General features: G+C 39.1%; 1 protein-coding gene across 9 annotated transcripts in view; it reads right to left on the minus strand.

The window, feature by feature from the left end:
- LOC148877512 (serine/threonine-protein kinase EDR1-like) overlaps positions 1-16,404 on the minus strand; it is a 164,759-nt gene that overhangs the window by 43,138 nt on the left and 105,217 nt on the right. For all 9 annotated transcript variants that reach the window (XM_088942079.1, XM_088942073.1, XM_088942072.1 and 6 more), the window contains 2 exons: positions 14,749-14,869; positions 13,644-13,944 (listed from right to left, as the gene is read on the minus strand). In XM_088942079.1, coding sequence (XP_088798205.1) covers positions 13,644-13,944; positions 14,749-14,869 — 422 coding nt within the window. The remainder of the gene's footprint in view (positions 1-13,643; positions 13,945-14,748; positions 14,870-16,404) is intronic.

A 16,404-nucleotide genomic window follows, 5' to 3' on the forward strand; every position in this document is an offset into this window, starting at 1 on the left:
AAACCAAACAAACCATACTATGCTTGACACCGAGGAAGTCCGTACCCAAGGGCGGCGCACCCGACTGACTTGACGCTTGACGGCCGCACTCCAAACGGCCACCTGCCACCGCCTCCTGACACCGCCATCTCCAGTTATAGAGACGGCTCCGACAAAAGGTAGTGACGGTTCTGACCCAGCAGAAAGGACGACACCCGAACTGACAGACGCAAGGGTAATCGTACACGACCTGACAAGGGCTTTGGAGCGAGTGCGCGAAGTGATTATAAAAGGCCCCCTACCCCCAACAAACAAGGTATGTGAACTTTGCGCCATCTGGTCTATATTTTGCCTTTGAGAGATTATTAACTTGAGTTTCGGAGTTATCTCACCGGATTCCCCCTGGAGTTTTCTCATCTTTCCCGTTTCAGGCTCCTCGTCGCTCCAGCTCAGAGGCGAAATCGTTGACAGCTAAGACCGGGCGGATTGCGCTCCATCAGTATCAGAATTGGGTAATGGTCTAACTAAAAAATAACTGATATTATATAGAACTTGGGCAAACTTAGACAAATGGATAAAGCTTGCATTCCTAAACGTGTTAGGGGCACATTATGTCTTTTTTTTTTGAAAGAAGGTAAAGTATGATTATATTAATAACTGGTCTTGTGTACAACGAGAATCTGTACAAAAAAGGACCTCAAAAAAGACCCAAAGTAAAATTGGAGTCCTAAAGTAAACTAGATGAATCTGCAAGGTCTTCTTTTTTGAGTCCCCAAGTAAAATTGGAGTCTAGTTATTGCAAGGATCAGATACCTATCATGGCCAAGTGGAAGCAAACTTGCTTACAAAGCAACACAACCCTGAACCTATATTATTTAAAAGGTAAAGTATTTCATTGATATACTGAATCAAGCATATACGGACCATATATACAGTGAGCCACTATACAGTGTAGGGAAGACAAAAACCAGTTGACTAATCCTACACCAACTCAGTTAATTAAACAACTTTACAAAAAGAAAATATTTAATGGTGGGGGATGTCATGATAACCACAAATGAATCAACCCAACCACCTTGCCCTTTAAAGTCTTCTACATCACAAAACACCCTATGAGATAGCTGCTCGAATGCCCTTGAAACTGTCATTCTAGTTTCTCTCCCTCCAAACACCCCATGAGATAGCTGCCAGGATTATTCTCCACAATGTCATGCCTCTTTTGTTTAATCCTTCTGCTCTCCAGCATTGCAGATGATCATATAAAGGCCTTTGAAAGCACCAGGAGAAGCTAAAACCTCCACAAAAATGATTAGATAGCTCCTTGGTAAAGGGACAGTGAATTAATAGATGTGCTTCTGTTCTACTGTCCACCCCACAGAGCACACATCTATCATCTGAAATCAACAACCCTCTTCTTATTAAGTCATCCCTAGTGAAGCATTTATTCAGCACTGCCATCAACATCAAGAAAACCACTTTCAAGGGAATATAAGTGTTGAAGTTCGGCCTGCCCTAGAAGTCAGTTTTGTTTGTTAGCTGAAAAGTAAAGTAAACAGCAAGAAGGAAGAGAGGAAAGAAGAAGGAAGAAAGAGGAAGAAGAAGAGAAAAGGTCTGGTTTGAATTAGGAAAAAGGTCAACCCTAGTTTCGGCCAGACCTGTTATTATATTATTAATATAATTGGAAAAGACATAAGTGCCCTTATTTAAGTAAGAGGCACTCGAACTAACATAATAGTACACATCAGCATTCTCAATAGGTACAAAGACCGAAATACCCCTTCACTAACATTCCCCCTCAAGATGGTGAGTATATATCATATCATCCCAGCTTGTTACATATGTAATCCACTCTCCCCTGACTCAAACCTTTTGTAAACAAGTCTGCCCACTGATTTCCCGTATTAACATATGCAGTATCTATCACTCCATTCAGCACATTCTCTCTCACAAAATGACAGTCAACTTCGATGTGCTTAGTTCTTTCATGAAACACCGGATTGGAAGAGATATGAACCGCTGCCTGATTGTCACAATAGAGCTTCATTGGAGTACTGATGTCATATCCTATCTCCTGTAGAAGGTTCCTTAGCCACACTAATTCACAAGCAGTATGTGCCATGGTCCTATATTCTACTTTTGCACTGCTTCTTGCCACAACTGTTTGCTTCTTACTTTTCCACGTTACCAGGTTACCCCCAGAAAGGTGCAATAGCCTGTGGTAGACCGTCTATCAAACACAGAACTTGCCCAATCAGCATTGGTGTATCCTTCTACTTTCAGTTTTCCGCCACTTTTGTACAGCAAACAACGGCCAGGAGCTCCTTTCAAGTACCTCACAATCCTTAGCACTGCATTCCAATGTGGTTGTTTCCGTAGGTGTTTAGTTTGCCTACAAGACGTCAGTATCTGCCAGGGTCTTCAAATACTTCACCTATATCACTGCTCAACCTCATATTTGTTTCCATAGGTGTCTCAGTCGGTTTAATACCCAGCAAACCTGTTTCTTCCAGTAAATCAAGCACATATTTCCTCTGACACAAATTAATGCCATGCTTAGATCTTGCTACCTCTATGCCCAAAAAGTATTTCAATTTGCCAAGGTCCTTTGTCTGAAAGTGTTCCTGTAGGAATGCCTTCAATCTGTCAATGCCCATTTTATCATTCCCAGTCATAACGATATCATCTACATACACCACCAGTAGTATTTTGCCTGCCGGAGAATCATGACCGAAGACAGAGTGATCAACTTGGCACTGATTCATACCAAACTTCTTGACCAGCTCACTGAACTTACCAAACCATGCTCGAGGGGACTGTTTAAGTTCATATATAGCCTTCTTAAGTTTGCATACCTTACCATCCTCCCCCTGAGCAACAAACCCTGGTGGTTGCTCCATGTAGACCTCCTCGAAAAAATCACCATGCAAAACGACATTTTTGATATCTAGCTGATATAGAGGCCAATCATACAGAACTGCAAGGGAGATGACAACACAAACTAACCCTATCTTAGCAACCGGGGAGAATGTCTCTATGTAGTCAATGCCATAGGTTTGGGAGTACCCTTTTGCAACCAGCTGCGCCTTCAGGCGCTCAACACGGCCATTTGGCAAGTACTTAACGGTATACACCCACTTACAACCGACAATCTACTTCCCAAGAGGAAGAGCGGTGAGGTCCCAAGTGTGATTATGATGGAGGGCAGAGAGCTCTTCTTCCATAGCACGACACCACTGTGGAGAGGTAAGGGCTTCCTGGACATCCTTAGGAACAACCACTGAGGATAACAAAGAGATGAACTGGCGATGGGAGGCGGAGAGGTGAGTAAGGGAAACAAAATTGGTAATAGGGTGAAGGGTGCAGGTGTGTTTACCTTTCCGTAAGGCAATAGGAAGATCAAAGTCGGAGGCTGGTGTTGGATCTGGAGTTGGATCTGTCGACGGTGATGAAGCCGAAGGAGGCACAGCCGGTACACGTGGGCGATGTGACGGATAGGTGGATGGTCAACGGACGGTGGCACCGGAGGCAAGGACGTAGGCACGACTGGAACCAGAGGAGGAGGATCAGCCACAGGAAGGGGAAGAGGAGGAGGTGATGTGGAGGAAGCAGCATCACCGGACCCCATAAAGAACAGAGTAGACTCGAAGAAAGTAACATCAGCAAATACCAAGGAATGACGAGAACTGGGATGGTAACACTTGTACCCTTTCTGATTTTGGGAATAGCCAAGGAAGATACACTTAAGGGATCGTGCATCTAACTTGTCAGTCCCGGGACCCAGATTATGGACGAAGCAGACACACCCAAATACCCGAGGAGGAAGCGGAAACGGAGACATGTTGGGAAACAAGACACTAAAAGGAGAACGACCATCAAGAATAGACGTGGGCATCCGATTAATTAAGAAACAAGAGGTGAGAATTGTATCACTCCAAAAAGGTTTGGGAACATTCATTTGGTGCATGAGTGAGCATGCCGTTTCTACAAGATGTCGGTTCTTTCTCTTAGCAACCCCATTTTGTTGTGGGGTGTAGGTACATGAAGTTTGGTGTATAATGCCATGTTGGTCCAAGTATTCTTGAAAAGATGAAGACACGTATTCACGACCATTATCAGAACGGAAAATTTTGATGTGAAAGCCAAATTGATTGTGAATCTCAGCATAAAATTTCTGGCAGATGGCAAATAATTCACTTCTTTCTTTCATTAAATAGAGTCACGTCATTCTTGAAAAGTCATCAACAAAAATAACAAAATATCTGTATCCATTATATGACATCACTTTATAAGGACCCCAAACATCTGAATGAATTAAAGAAAAATGACTCGACACATGGTTATCAACCCTAGAACTAAAGGGAATACGATGGTGTTTCCCAAATTGACATGACTCACAATCTAGAACAGAAAGTTGACTCAATGAAGGGACCGAGGACTTCAGCATTTTCAGCGAAGGATGACCAAATCTACCATGCCACTAGAGAGGAGAAATAGATGACTGAAGGGACGTTGACGTTCTTTCACCACCATCAAGATAATACAGTCCACCGGCATCATGCCCTCCACCAATCTTCATCCCCGTCTTGAGATCCTAAAAAACACACATAGAGGGGTAAAATCTAATGGAGCAATTAAGGGACTTGGTCAACTTACTAACAGACATAAGATTAAATGGATGCTTAGGTACATATAAAACAGAGGATAAGGATATAGGGTCTAGGTCAACATTACCAACACCACGAATAGATGATGTGGAGCCATTAGCAAGGGTAACAGATTGTGAAGTTGAGCAATGAGTGAGAGATGAAAACACACCTAGAGTTCCCGTCATGTGATCGGAGGCTCTAGTCAACAATCCAGGGGTTGGGTGTGGATGCCAAACAAGCCATACGTGAGTGTGCAAAGGTTGTTGTGTTCTGTTACGACGTGGATTGAACAAACCTTTCATACTCATCACGAGGAACACTCACCTTCTCCTTGCCTGGACCATCTGAAGAGGTAGAAGGCATCTAGTCAGCTGACCGGTTCTCCTGTCTAAAGCTGGAACTAGTGTCACTAGTCATGGCATAGTTGGCCCACATCGAGGGTGGACCATGTAAGTCATAGCAGTAGTTAATAGTATGTCCATCCAAACCACAATGAGTACACCTCCGTGGACCCGAGCCATGTCCTCTACCACGAGCTCCCCCTGAATCTCTGCCTCTAGTACGACCACCACCACGGATATGTGTAGATCCACCACTACCACTCCGGCCATACACTAGACCACTACTGCCACCACGGCCAGGCTGGGCTCCTCGAGCCCCACTTCTGCCACCTCATCCTCTCGACACTGCAAATGCTGATTTATCTGAGATATTAGAGTTTTCCATAGATCCAATGGAAGTCCTTCAAAGACGAGCAAACACCTCTAAAGATGGAAGGGCAGATCCTCCTAGTATCTGGGCTCGTACTGGTTCATACTCAGACTTCAGCCCCACCAGAAACCGAGTCACATCAAGCTGCTCTCTCTGTTGCTGTTGAACCTTGACATCAGAAGTGAGAGGATGATAGACATTTAACTCATTATGGATATTTCTCATACTGGCATAGTACTCCTCAAGGATCTGATTTCCCTGTTACAGATTGAAGTATTCCTGGTACGGTTGATATACCCTAGTTGTTTTATCCTGACCAGAATACAATTTCTTAGCATGATCCCACACCTCTTTGGCTGTGTCAAGAAACATGAAGTTCACACTGATTCTGGGTTCCGTACTGTTCCACAACCATGTGATGATCTATGCATCTTCCTATTCCCAGTCTTCGTACTCCTGAGAATTAGTGGGGAGTTTCTCCTCTCTTATGTGCTTTACCTTCTTCTTCGCCTTCAGAAAAACCTCTACAGACTTGGCCACAGGGACATAATTCTCTCCATTCAGTTTAATGGAGGTTATTTGGACATTCAGGTAGTCAGTAGATATCATCACACTAGGTTTACTATCACTGTTATCTGCCATTGCTGAATTCCCTTATCACTGAATCCTGAGCACTACACAATGCAAACTGCACATAGACACTTCACCAAAATCTGCACATTGATTTCAGCAATAATAATGGCTGAAAGCCGTACTTGTAACACCACAAACCCTACTCTACAGCTACCGAAAGTTTCACCATTAAGTAAACACTACTTCCCTTCGAATCACACACAAACCAGCATAAACCCTAGCATAAACCCTAGCATACTACAATCTGAAAACCCATCATACGATCTGTACCACACCTCTCATGTGTTCCATAACAGAAATTATGCATAAAAAAAACTTCTTACCTCATCACCTGAAGGACAACCACACGAAGGAATGAAACACCACTGCACCACACGCACCAGCCCTGCACACAGACACTCCACCGAAATCTGCACACTGATTTCAGCAATAATAATGGCTGAAAGCTGTACTTGTAACACCACAAACCCTACTCTACAGCTACCGAAAGTTTCACCATTAAGTAAACACTACTTCCCTTTGAGTCACACACAAACCAGCATAAGCCCTAGCATAAACCCTAGCATACTGCAATTTGAAAACCCATCATTCGATCTGTACCACACCTCTCATGTGTTCCATAACAGAAATTATGCATAAAAAAAACTCCTTACCTCATCGCCTGAAGGCCAACCACATGAAGGAATGAAACACCACTGCACCACACGCACCAGCCCTACATTAATTAAGGGAGGGCTTAGAAACCACAGCAACCAATCACCAACGACACCACCGGAGGCATAGAAACCTCCAAGGAAAGAGGGCGATCACTCCTTTTCAGCCCTTTTCTCAGTCTCCAACCAACGGCCGAGAAATCCAAGAGAAACCCTAGATCGAATGCGCAAAAAACAGAATTCTAGCAAGTCTGATTTGTTCAATGTGGCTCTGATACCATGTTGAAGTTCGGCCTGCCCTAGAAGTCTGTTTTGTTTGTTAGCTGAAAAGTAAAGTAAACCGCAAGAAGGAAGAGAGGAAAGAAGAAGGAAGAAAGAGGAAGAAGAAGAGAAAAGGTCTGGTTCGAATTAGGAAAAAAGTCAACCCCAGTTTCGGCCAGACCTGTTATATTATTAATATAATTGGAAAGGACATAAGTGCCCTTATTTAAGTAAGAGGCACTCGAACTAACATAATAGTACACATCAGCATTCTCAACAGGTACAAAGAGGGACTCCACTAACAATAAGGAATCCAAATCTGCTTATGGGGGAAAGCCCAGAACCATCTCCATTTTCTTGTGTCAACCTCACCTGAGTTGGAAGGATTATAATTCGGCAATCTGATCAAAACTTCCAGCTCTTCTATTTCTCAATTGAATTTCTTCTAAAAGAGGGACTCCACACAACCTTCCCACTACAGGTGGACATGAACCATTTGACCATGGCTTATGAAAAAGTTCTATTCGGCTCGGTCTAAACCAAGCTTTGATCCAAGCTTGAGCCCAACATATAGACTCATTTGCTAATTGAGCCAAGCTCAAGCCCAATGAAGCTCGTCTCATGAAACTTGTGAGCCTAATCGAGCTTATATATAATATTTTTAGTTTTTTATAGTATAATAATGTATAATTATTTATACGTGTAATTTTATATATATACTCACTGTCAAGCTCAAACCTATGAGCGTTTGAGTCAAGCCAAATTTGAGCTTATGTTTCTAGCTCTGTTTCAGCTTGAGCCCAAACTTGAGCCTCAAAGTTTTTTGCCGACCCGAGCTTGAATAGCCAGATATTCAGCTCAGCTCCGCTCAAATCCACCCCAACCTACCACCAATGACTTCATATAAATCTGCCACCTTGTATCTCTGTTCTCAGCCAGCAAAATGAGACTTGTAAACCTATTCATTAAGGCTCTATCTTCACACCAGCTATCTCTTCAAAAGCTAACTCCAATCCTGGGTCGAACTTTAGGGGTCACACCCTGCTGAGATTTTTCTTGGAATTTCTCCACACTTCTGACTTCTCCAAATAGAATAGCCACCACTACCAGTAACTATTCTTGGATCACAGCTGAAATTTCTTACCCCAAAATTTTCTTGAATTATCTGCCTCCACAAGCCATTGGATTAAGTATTACATCTCCAAAACCATTTAGCAATTAAGGCCTGATTCATCACCCTCAACTTTTTAATCCCCAACCCCCTCCCCAATTTCAAGGCTTGCAAACTTGCACCCAATACACTCATTTGGAATATGGATAGTGAACACTTATACTTGTACATCTGTTATTTGATAGGCAACCACTACAGCTAAGGTCACAAAAATTCGGTGTATCAACCTGTGAACAAATAGATCAAGAAAACCGAATATTGCCACTAATCATTTGAATAGGTCTGGTTTGTTTACAGTGCAATTTGAACTGCATTCTACAAAACAATGTGAGTGCAAATTCTGAATTTTTTCATTATGCCTTTGTTTTATTTTGTTTATTTGCATTGGAGAAGTAAAATAAAACTTGAAGCCAAATAAGATGAAACACAAAGGAAAAGTGTACCAGAATTTGCATTCTTCTCATTTGCAATCCTATGCATTTCTATGCAAATGAAATTGCACGACAAACAAAAGGAGCTGAAAGAGTTGTTGGTGCAACGAAAACATATATATCTATTTTTAAGCAATTGTTCAATCAAGAAATATAAAGAAGAGACAGAAAGATATGAAGAATGGGATGATCATTTATGCTTCTGTACATCGAAATTTATAGCTCTCTCTTGGATACAAACAAGGTAAGAAATCTCCCTAATTAAAGGATACAAACTAGGTAACAAATCTCCCTGATTAAAGGATGCAAACTAGGTAACAGATCTCCCTAATTAAAGGAAAGATAAAGCTGATTCCTAAAAATTTGTACAGCTCACAAATCTCTCAACTACCTAAAATAGCACATAATCAGAGATAATACATAATTACAGAAATCTTCCAACACTCCCCCTCAAGCTGGCATGAATATATCACTCATGTCTGCTACTTGGCTTGTGGTGGGTATGTAGGACATGCATATCACACCACTGTCTATCTTCTCCTTGATGAAATGTTTATCCACTTCTACATGCTTTGTTCTGTCATGTAGAACTGGATTATGAGCTATGGAAATAGCTGCCTTGTTATCACAAAAGCCATGTGCAACAGAGCAGAATTCTGCCTCTGCACTACTCCTTGCTACATCACTCTGTTTTTTGCTTCTCCAGGTGACCAAATTCCCTCCTACCAAAGTGCAGTAACCTGAAGTAGATCTTCTATCATTTACATCACCTGCCCAATCTGCATCTGTGTAGGCTTCGACTTGGAGATGACCCCTATTTTTTAACAAGAGTCCTTTCCCCGGAGTTCCTTTCAGATATCTCAAAATCCTGAACACAACTTCAAAGTGAGTAGGTCTAGGTGAATGCATAAACTGACTTACTACACTTACTGTAAAGGCTATGTCATTAGTCTTCCAACTAATCTTTGATAACGTTCTCGATCAACCACCTCATTTGTTGTTACTGCTTTTAACTTCATATTTGGGTCCATTGGAGTTTCTGCGTCTTTACAACCTGTCATCCCTGTCTCCTTGAGCAAATCAAGAATGTATTTGTGTTGGTTGATAAAGATTCCCTCCTTGGACCTTGCAAACTCCATTCCGAGAAAATATTTAAGTTTTCCCAGTTCTTTAATGTCAAATTCAGCCTCAAGCTTATTCTTCAACTTGTTGATTTCAAATAAATCATCCCAGTCATGATAATATCGTCTACATACACTATCAAAATAGCTATTTTACCTTCGGTGGAGTGCTTGAAAAATAAAGTATGATCAGCTTGACTTTGTGAGAAGTCGTGCCGCCTTACTGCATCCCCAAATCGTTCAAACCAAGCTCTTGGTGATTGCTTTAGCCCATATAGGGATTTTTTTAACCTGCAAACTTTGCCTCTTCTAAGACTTTCATCAAATCCTGGTGGTAGGTCCATGTATACTTCTTCCTTTAGGTCTCCATTCAAGAATCCATTCTTGATATCGAACTGACGAAGTGGCCAGTTAAAATTAACCACAAGAGAAAGAAGTATTCTGATAGAGTTAATTTTAGCAACAAGAGCAAAAGTCTCTTGGTAGTCTATACCATGAGTTTGGGTAAATCCTTTTGCTACGAGTCTTGCTTTGTATCTCTCCACACTTCCGCCAGCCTTGCACTTCACTGTAAACACCCATTTGCACCCGACTATCTTCTTGTCATGGGGTAGATCAGTAATACTCCACGTATTACTTTTTCTAAGAGCATTCATCTCTTTCATCACAGCTAACCTCCATTTCGGATAATCTAATGCTTCCTGAACAGTTCTTGGCACATACAGATTAGAAATCCTAGACACAAATGCTTTATGAGTATGTGATAATTTCTCATATGACAAGTATTTTGCAATAGGATGTTTTGTGCAAGCTCAGGTACCTTTTCTTAATGCAATTGGAATATCAAAATCTGAAGAGGACAAATTAGGCAAATCATTAGATAAAGACGGAATAGGGGTAGAAGAAGGATTACTCTGAGTTGTAGGACCTTCACTCGGCAAATTGGATTGGACTTTTGCTGTAGGAACAATTGGAACAGTAGTACTTTTGTGAAACCTCTTCCTGGTATAAAACTGAAGCTCAGGATGAGGATTGTGATCCGTTTGAAGTACTTCTCCCCCTGTCTCTGATAACGTAATATCTGACAAATTTAGATTAAGAGTACTATCACTAGGTTCCATTCTTTCAACAATTGTTTCTGAAACTTGCTTATTACAATTAATCAAAGGTATAAATTCTTCTAGAATAGGTAATGTTTCCCAAAAATTATCTTCCTTACTTATGTTCTCCCCCTGAAGAGAATTTTTCTGAAAGAAAGGTTGGCCCTCAACAAAGTGTACATCCATACTCTCAAAAAATTTCTTTGTAACTGGATTAAAACATTTGTACCCTTTTTTATTAGATGCATAACCAAGAAGCACAAAATTTTCAGCTTTTGAATCCAGTTTTGATCAAAAAACATTTGGTATATACACATAACAGACACAACCAAACACTTTTAAAGGAAGATCCGTAGTTATTCAAGATGTGGGAAAACAAATTTTCAGATTCTGTAAAGGAGTTTCATATTTTAAAACTCGAGATGGCATTTCCCTAGAGATATTTAGGTACATTCAAAGAAAACATAATGGCTCTAGCTACCTCAAGAAGGTGCCTATTTTTCCTTTCAGCAATTCCATTCTATTGTGGTGTGTCACGACAAGTTGATTGATGGATAATACCTTTTTCGGTTAGAAATGCTCCTAAGTATTTGTTAAAGTATTCAATCCCATTATCTGATCTTAGAATACCAATTTTGGTTTGAAATTGATTTTCAATCATTAGGAAAAATTCTTTAAATCTTTGTTCAACCTCTGATTTCCTTTCCAACAAGTAAACCCAACATACCCTTGTATGGTCATCAATAAAAGTCACAAACCATTTTTTTCCAGAAAGTGTGTTAACCTTAGATGGGCCTCAAACATCACTATGTAACAAATAAAATGGTTTTGAAGCAAAATAAGTTTTATTGGAAATAAAACACGATGATCTTTAGCCAAATGACAAGCGTCACAATGAAGTTTTGACAAATCAACTCCTTTAAACAATTTAGGAAACAAATGTTTGAGATATGGAAAACTAGGATGCCCTAATCTTCTATGCCATAATATAACTTGATCACAGATAGGGATTGAACTCGTACTACTTAAACAATGAACTTTTTTATTACCAGTAGCGGTTTCATCAAAGTGGTAGAGTCCATTTATCTCTCTAGCAGTTCCAATTGTCTTCCCCGAGTTCTGGTCCTGAAAAACACAAGTGGAAGGAAGAAAAAAATTGGAGCAGTTAGTATCTTTCGACAATCTGCTGACAGAAAGAAGATTGCAAGAAAGTTTTGGAACATGTAAAATAGATTTCAGAGTAATTTTTTCTGAAAATTTAATGATTCCTTTGCTTGTTTGTGCCATAGACCCGACAGAAGTATTGGTATCTTTCGACAATCTGCTGACAGAAAGAAGATTGCAGGAAAGTTTTGAAATTTTAATGTTTCCTTTGCCTGTTTGTGCCATAGACCCGACAGGAGTATTAGGTGACGAATAGGATTTTAGAAGAAGTTTAAGAAGATGATCTATTTGCTCTTTACTGAATGGGGATGATTCAACCTCATTTGATGTAGGTATATTCTATTCACCAGGTTTGTTCGCCCCCCAATTTGATGGTCTCCCGTGTAGTTTGTAGCAATTCTCTTGGGTATGGCAAGGTTTCCCACAGTAATCATAGCATAGGTTATTCTTGTCTCCAACCCACTGATTTTGGGCTGACTTTCAACTGACTTGAGCCTCGGAAATAATCAGGGCTGACCTTTCCACAGGTCCGGTTGTACCTGCACCCTTCTTTCCAAGCATCGCTTGTCTCCGGCTTTCTTCTCTATGTACTTCTGCAAATACCTCACCGATTGGGGGCAGAGGGTTTCTTCCAGTAATTCTGCCACCAACCTCATCGAATTCAACGTTTATACCTACAAGAAACTTGAAGACTCGGCCAACATTCACCATCTTCTTTTAATAATTGCAGTCATCGAGTGACTTCCACTCATAATCGTTGAATAAGTCCAGGTCCTGCCAAATTCTCTTAAGAGAATTAAAATACTTAGTCATAGAATTCTCACCTTGGCGAATATCTCTGAGTCGTAGAGTTAATTCGTACACTTGGGATTGATTCCCTAAATCAGAGTACATCTGTGAGACATTGTCCCATAATTCCTTGGCTGTAGAATAGCAGAGATAATTTGTACCTATCTCTTCAGTCATGGAGTTAACCAACCATGTCATCACCATGGAATTTTCAGCATCCCAAACAGCATAGGCTGGATCCTTCACATCAGGCTTCTTCGTGTCTCCTGAGATATAGCCAATTTTCCCTCTCCCTCTGAGATACATGCAAACAGATTGTGACCACTGGAGAAAGTTGTCACCATTTAGTCGGATTGTAGTGATTTGAATAGGGTGATTTTCAGGCAGATTCCGGACAATCTGGGGCTCAGGCTGAGAGCTAGACGTGACTTCGGACATTTTTAGGGACAGAAACGCAGAAACAAACCCTAGGTCTTTTCTGCTCTGATACCATAAAGAAGAGACAAAAAGATATGAAGAATGGGATGATCATTTATGCTTTTGTACATCGAAATTTATATCTCTCTCTAAGATACAAACTAGGTAATAAATCTCCCTAACTAAAGGATACAAACTAGGTAACAAATCTCCCTGATTAAAGGATGCAAACTAGGTAACAAATCTCCCTAATTAAAGGAAAGATAAAGCTGATTCCTAAAAATTTGTACAGCTCACAAATCTCTCAACTACCTAAAATAGCACATAATCAGAGATAATACATAATTACAGAAATCTTCCAACATATACATTCATATAGAACTTCAACACATATTCTATGTAAACATAACCATAACCGGAAAATAATGGTTTAGAATGTTGGAGCCAATCCTACAAATTGCAGTTGTTATAACATGAGACGAGACAGAAAAACAGAGCAAAGGAAAGGTTGATTCGAATATAACATTCTTTATAAGTGCAGGAATTAATTTCATAAATAATTCTCACCAATCCCAACACGAGTCCCAACAGTTAACTCTGAGAAATCAATATTCCATTCTTCAAAAGGTAGTAATGGCTTGTTGAGGAATGTTGAAGATTCAAGCACTTTATTCCATGTTGAGACCATTTCAGCATTTCTCATATATTCTGAAGACACACTATTATTCGAAGCCTGAACCCTAAATTCATGAGGAGATGAAGGTAATGATGTTTCCATCTGAGAACTCATTTGTTTCTTGTGCAATTTATACATAGCAGAACTTTCACTTGACATCCCATCATGACCATCCAGAGGAAAATCTGATGCCTGTAAGAAGTCTAAGAGCTGATTAACAATCATGAAGACAGGAACACCAAATAATGAGTGCACCTGAAATCACCCTTCTGAACAGAAAGCATATGCTACACCATTTTAATACTGGCAGGTTGATATGAATTAATGAATGCACCTGAAACACTTTTTTCTTTGAAAATGAAAATTATAATTGTATTGTAGTCAAAAGGCTGTGTACAGGGCCGTTGAGACATGTGCAGGAATGCATAGGGTGGCTACAATAACCATAGGGTGGCTATGGTAATTAGAACAACGTAGTGATGGTAGTAGCAGTAGCAGAAAGGGTAATGGATTTTTCTTTGATCAACAAATAAACTTCATTTATTAATCTGAAATAAGATTACAAGTGCTTTAGCTATTGTCATAGCCTGAGGATTTCAGTGGGAGATCAACTTGAATCAGGGTGATGCAGTAGTGCAGAAAGTAGAAAGTAGAAACATCTTTCAACATTACCCACATTGTTAATTGGTAAAAGTAATTCTTTTTAAATGTGGTTTTTGGATGCTTTTGATATGTACAAAATTTTAATCATAATGATGAGAGCAAAACACAATGATTTGTGCAAAGCCTAAATTGTACTGCTGAAGTTTAACACATCCTAAATTTTGTTTTACAAGGCCTAAAGGTGCAAACTGCAAAGAGCCATGAACCTTCTCAATTAAGAAACCGGTTAACTGGAAAAAGTCAGTACTTGCATTAGCTTTCAGAATACAAACTTGGGAAGATTTCTGGTGCAAAAGAATGTAAGCATTGATAACTGAGACAAGAAAAGCATACACTTTGTTGAGCAGAATAACAGCTGTTCTTGCTGTTTGTAGAATAAGAAAGCAATCCATCGTCACCTTGCTCCTTCAAAAGGCGGTTTTGCTTCAGTGTTTCACTCATAGCACGCACAGCCCTAGACATTAAGCATACTATAAGCACAGTGCCACAGTCTGGGTTAAAGCACAGGTGTGAGGTACAGGCCATCTTATTTCTTAAATGCAACAGAACATGAAAATAGAGGTATTTCTTGCATGCCATTAATCTGAACTCTGAAGTAAACAGCCATAACCCTAATTGATATAGTTGATCATATTGTAAATGAACCAACTTCCCCTGTTACCCATGAGGCCTACACTCAACATTTTCTTCCAACCAATGTGAGTTTCATTAGATTGCCAAGGGACAAAAGGAAGGTTATGATCATAAAACACTGCCTTCATTGCTAATGAAGCACAGGAACATTTCAAGATGCACACATATAGTTCACTATTTTCCTGGAAATACAAAAAAAAAGATGTTCAATTTTGAGAAAAATCTGGTAAATAATAACCAATTCCACTTGCAGATTGCAATTGTAAAGCTCTACCACAAGGTGTGGAATAGAGTTAATGTGGATATGGGAAGAAAACAAGTGACCAATCCACTGATCCCTTCATGATGGATGGTGCAGATTGGCCATAAGATTCTTCCATGTGGAAAAATCATTGGGGTCATCATTTATCAAAGAAAAAAACATCCGTGCAGTCATCTACAGAGCCTTGATAATAGACCTAATTAGGGTATTAATTTATTTGAATCTTTTATCAAAAGTATAGAAAATGAAATAAATTTTTTGTTAAGGTTTAAACAATTTTGTTTAACAATTTTCTATTTTAAAATAATACATAAATAATAGCAGTAATCAATGGTAAGGAGTCAATAAAAACGACTCATCCAGGACTAGAGTCAGCTGACTCAATCAGGGCATAATGAGTTACTAGCAAGAATTAAAGTATCGGTATCGGGTATTGTATCAGACAACTCGGATACAGATACGGATATGGATATACTTTTGAAATGCATGGACACGAATTAGAAGTATGGATACGCTACAAAAATACATAAAAATTCCATAAATATATTAATAACACTAAACTTAAGGTTAAAGTAGCCACAAATAGTATATAAATACATATATATATATATATATATATTAATTGTATATATGAAGAAATATATCACAATTAATATAGTGGGATGCATAGATAATGCATCAATCAAGAGTCAAAGACACATATTTTGTTATTTTATTATTTAAGTCCAAAGAATAAAAATATGCAACCATTATATTTTAATTATTATATCAATTGTTTTTTGTTTTACTACTTGAACTTTTTAATATTAACAAAAATTCAACTAAATATTAAATTTTCAAATGATTGGTAAAAAATATTTTTATTTTTATAAACAATAAAAGTGTTATCAAACTTATTAAAATTTCTAAGATACATACCAAATACAAATTTTTAATTTTAAATTACTAAATTAATTACTCCATTATTAGGATTTTTATTTTATAGTTTTTTCTAAAATAAAATCATTTTCTGATATAAATGTAGGTTAGTGGATTTGATATATTCAATTTAATATTATATTCTTAAATATTTTGTAAATAATAAATATGTTATT

The sequence above is a fragment of the Nelumbo lutea genome, chromosome 1, assembly GCF_056320005.1.
Source record: "Nelumbo lutea isolate HS-2025 chromosome 1, American lotus-T2T, whole genome shotgun sequence".
In the NCBI taxonomy this organism is placed as follows: Eukaryota; Viridiplantae; Streptophyta; class Magnoliopsida; order Proteales; family Nelumbonaceae; genus Nelumbo; species Nelumbo lutea.